The sequence below is a fragment of the Athene noctua genome, chromosome 28 (genome assembly GCF_965140245.1).
Source record: "Athene noctua chromosome 28, bAthNoc1.hap1.1, whole genome shotgun sequence".
NCBI classification, from domain to species: domain Eukaryota; kingdom Metazoa; phylum Chordata; class Aves; order Strigiformes; family Strigidae; genus Athene; species Athene noctua.
The window spans coordinates 6,602,843-6,605,215 of record NC_134064.1 but is presented as its reverse complement, the minus strand read 5'-3'; the positions used below and the strand labels follow the sequence as shown (position 1 = coordinate 6,605,215).

The 2,373-nt window shown below is 53.9% G+C and overlaps 1 protein-coding gene across 1 annotated transcript; it reads right to left on the bottom strand.

Annotated features, from left to right (window-relative positions):
- Nucleotides 1–545: 545 nt before the first annotated feature.
- Nucleotides 546–1,695, bottom strand: TCIM (transcriptional and immune response regulator). The gene has a single exon (XM_074928543.1). The coding sequence runs from the start codon at nt 1,656–1,658 to the stop codon at nt 1,338–1,340; it is 321 nt and encodes a 106-aa protein (XP_074784644.1). The 5' UTR covers nt 1,659–1,695; the 3' UTR covers nt 546–1,337.
- Between the last annotated feature and the right edge of the window lie 678 nt (nt 1,696–2,373).

The window sequence follows — 2,373 nt, the reverse complement described above, 5'->3', positions numbered from 1 at the left end:
CATACTTATAAATAACTACTCTGGGCTATTTTTAAGTATTTTCAACATAGTCTATCATGATACTATGGCATAACCTGCAGAAAAAAAATGAGTCTAATTCTGCTGCCAAAGCGTTCATAACTCACTTGTGTTTCTTTGGATGATGGGGAGCCAAGTCTGCGTTCTCAGTCTGCTCTGCAGGAATGCCGAGAGCCCGACGAACCGCACCGCTCGCTGTGGCTCAGAACTGGCCATTTTCTAAACCAATTTCTCTGTTGCTCTATTGCAAAGTGTGTAATTCTCCTTCATTACATGGGGGAAACCAGCAGTTACAAGTAAATTGGGTGAGGTCTGTCTGGGGATGCCCCAGCTGCCAGGGCAGTGGTGGGGGAAACCCTGGTGCTGCTGGGGGGGGCTGGAGGGGACCCGGGGCTGCTGCAGCCTCCAGGTCAACACCTGGGGAGAGGTGCAGGCACTCTGCTCTTAGAATCGATATGAAATGGCCAAAAAAAGGTAGAACCCCACTCCTCCAGGAGAATTGAGCATTTCAGACAAAAGGATTTATATTTGCTTCATAATTTATTAAATTTCAGACTGCCATATGCAATAAATTATAGTCGCTATAATAATAACGTTGTCATAAAATATTACCACGAAGTACTCGTCTAACAGCTGTTGTAATCTATACAAATAAGAACGGTAGTTACCATATTTAGATTTCTAGTGTTAATGGGAAGTGAACAAAATATTAAGGAACTTCACAGTAAATGTCATTATTATTGCTTTGGTGCAAACAGTTTATACCGCACACATACAGCTTGAGACAGAAAAGGTACAGTCGCGTGGTGGGTCTCTAGAGCAAACGCATTCCCTGAGGGTTGGGCCTGCGTCACCCCTGCGGTGCGGGTCCCCGCGCTGTTACAGATGCGAGGTGATCCCTGATCAGCAGCGGGTCAGTCCCTAGAGCCGCTCTCCTGGCCCACGGCAGCGAGGCGCAGGCTTCGGGGAGACAAGCTGGAATGGGCAAAGCCCACGGCTGAAGCCGGCAAACACCGAGTCCCTCGGCAGATCTCGTCCGGGCGTGCGGGGTCGCCCCACGGCTCCGTCCCACAGCTGCTTCCCACCGGGAGCTGCCTCGCTCTGGGACCCTCTGGCTGCTGTCGCTGCTGCCCGCGCCAGTGCTGCCGTGGGCGCCGTGGTTGGCCGGTTGCGCGGTGGGGCTGGAGCCCCGCGGGCGGTCTCTCAGGTCCCCTGTCCCGCCAGCAGCCCGCGGGCAGCGGCGGGTGCCGGGTGTGGTGGGAGCTCACAGACAGTCCCGTCCCGAAACGTTCTCCTCCATTCCTGCTCCTTTCGCCACTTCAGTGAACTTTAATGGAGTATTTCCGAAACGTCAGGAACTGGAGCAGCTTGTCTTTTCGCCTCTGCTTCAGTGCCATTAGCGCCCTCGTTTTCTCCTCCACGTCCTGGTCGGTGGCGAGGATTATCTTGGCTCTTTCCTCTGCCTTCTTGTCCCCAGAGTTTTTGAAGAGTTTCTGCAGGGACTCTTCGTTGACGCTTTCAAAGATGTTGGCCACGGCTTTCTTGCGCAGGGCTGTGTCGAAGCGGTAGCCGTGGACCGAGGGGCTCACGCGCAGGGATGTGGACATGGCTGCGGTTTTGCAGCTTCTCTTTGCTTTCATCTATGTGGGGAGCTGCCGGGTTTGCTCTCGGGTCCAGTCAGAGGGATCTGTGCTGCGCTGGCTCCCAGGACCCGTATTTAAAGGCAGTCCCAAGAAAAAACGGCAGGCTCAAGTTACAGCAGTGAGATCACGGTGATGTCAACACTGAATAGTCACAGGCGAGTTTAACAGTTAAGTTGCCAACTTTCCTCTGCAGCTGAGATGAAAAGTTTTCTGTTTCTGCAACGGGGCTGGTTTTTCTTTGACCCGCTGCAGAACAGGGTTCATGCAACTTCCAACATCGCTGTGGGACTTCGAGCTAGTACAGTCCAAACTCTGCTCCTGGCCCTTTGCTGCACGCAGAAGAGCTCTGTGTTCAGAATATATAATATGGCAAACGACTAAAACCCAGGCAGGCACTATTCAGTGCCAGCCTGTGCCTGCAGCCATGCGCGTGCCTGCGTCGGGGTCAGACAGGAGTGCAGCAGCACGGCAAAACCTGCTCAGCTCTGGGCAGGGGATGCCTCCTGCTGCTTCCCAGGCGACACAGGTGACACTCAGCACTCACAGAGCTCTATTTTCTAACTGGCAAGCAGTTTACCAAAGACAGCTAATGCATAACGTCCTCAGAGGAGCCTTCCCGGGCTGTTACCCCCCAGCTGCCCGTGGCAGTGCTCTCACGGGGGTAGCAGGTACGATCGCTCTGCCCCGCCGCGCACACTGCGTTGCAGCAGCA

Excerpts from the sequence above, each read along its gene's own strand:
- TCIM (XM_074928543.1), bottom strand. The coding sequence starts at position 1,658 with ATGAAAGCAAAGAGAAGCTGCAAAACCGCAGCCATGTCCACATCCCTG.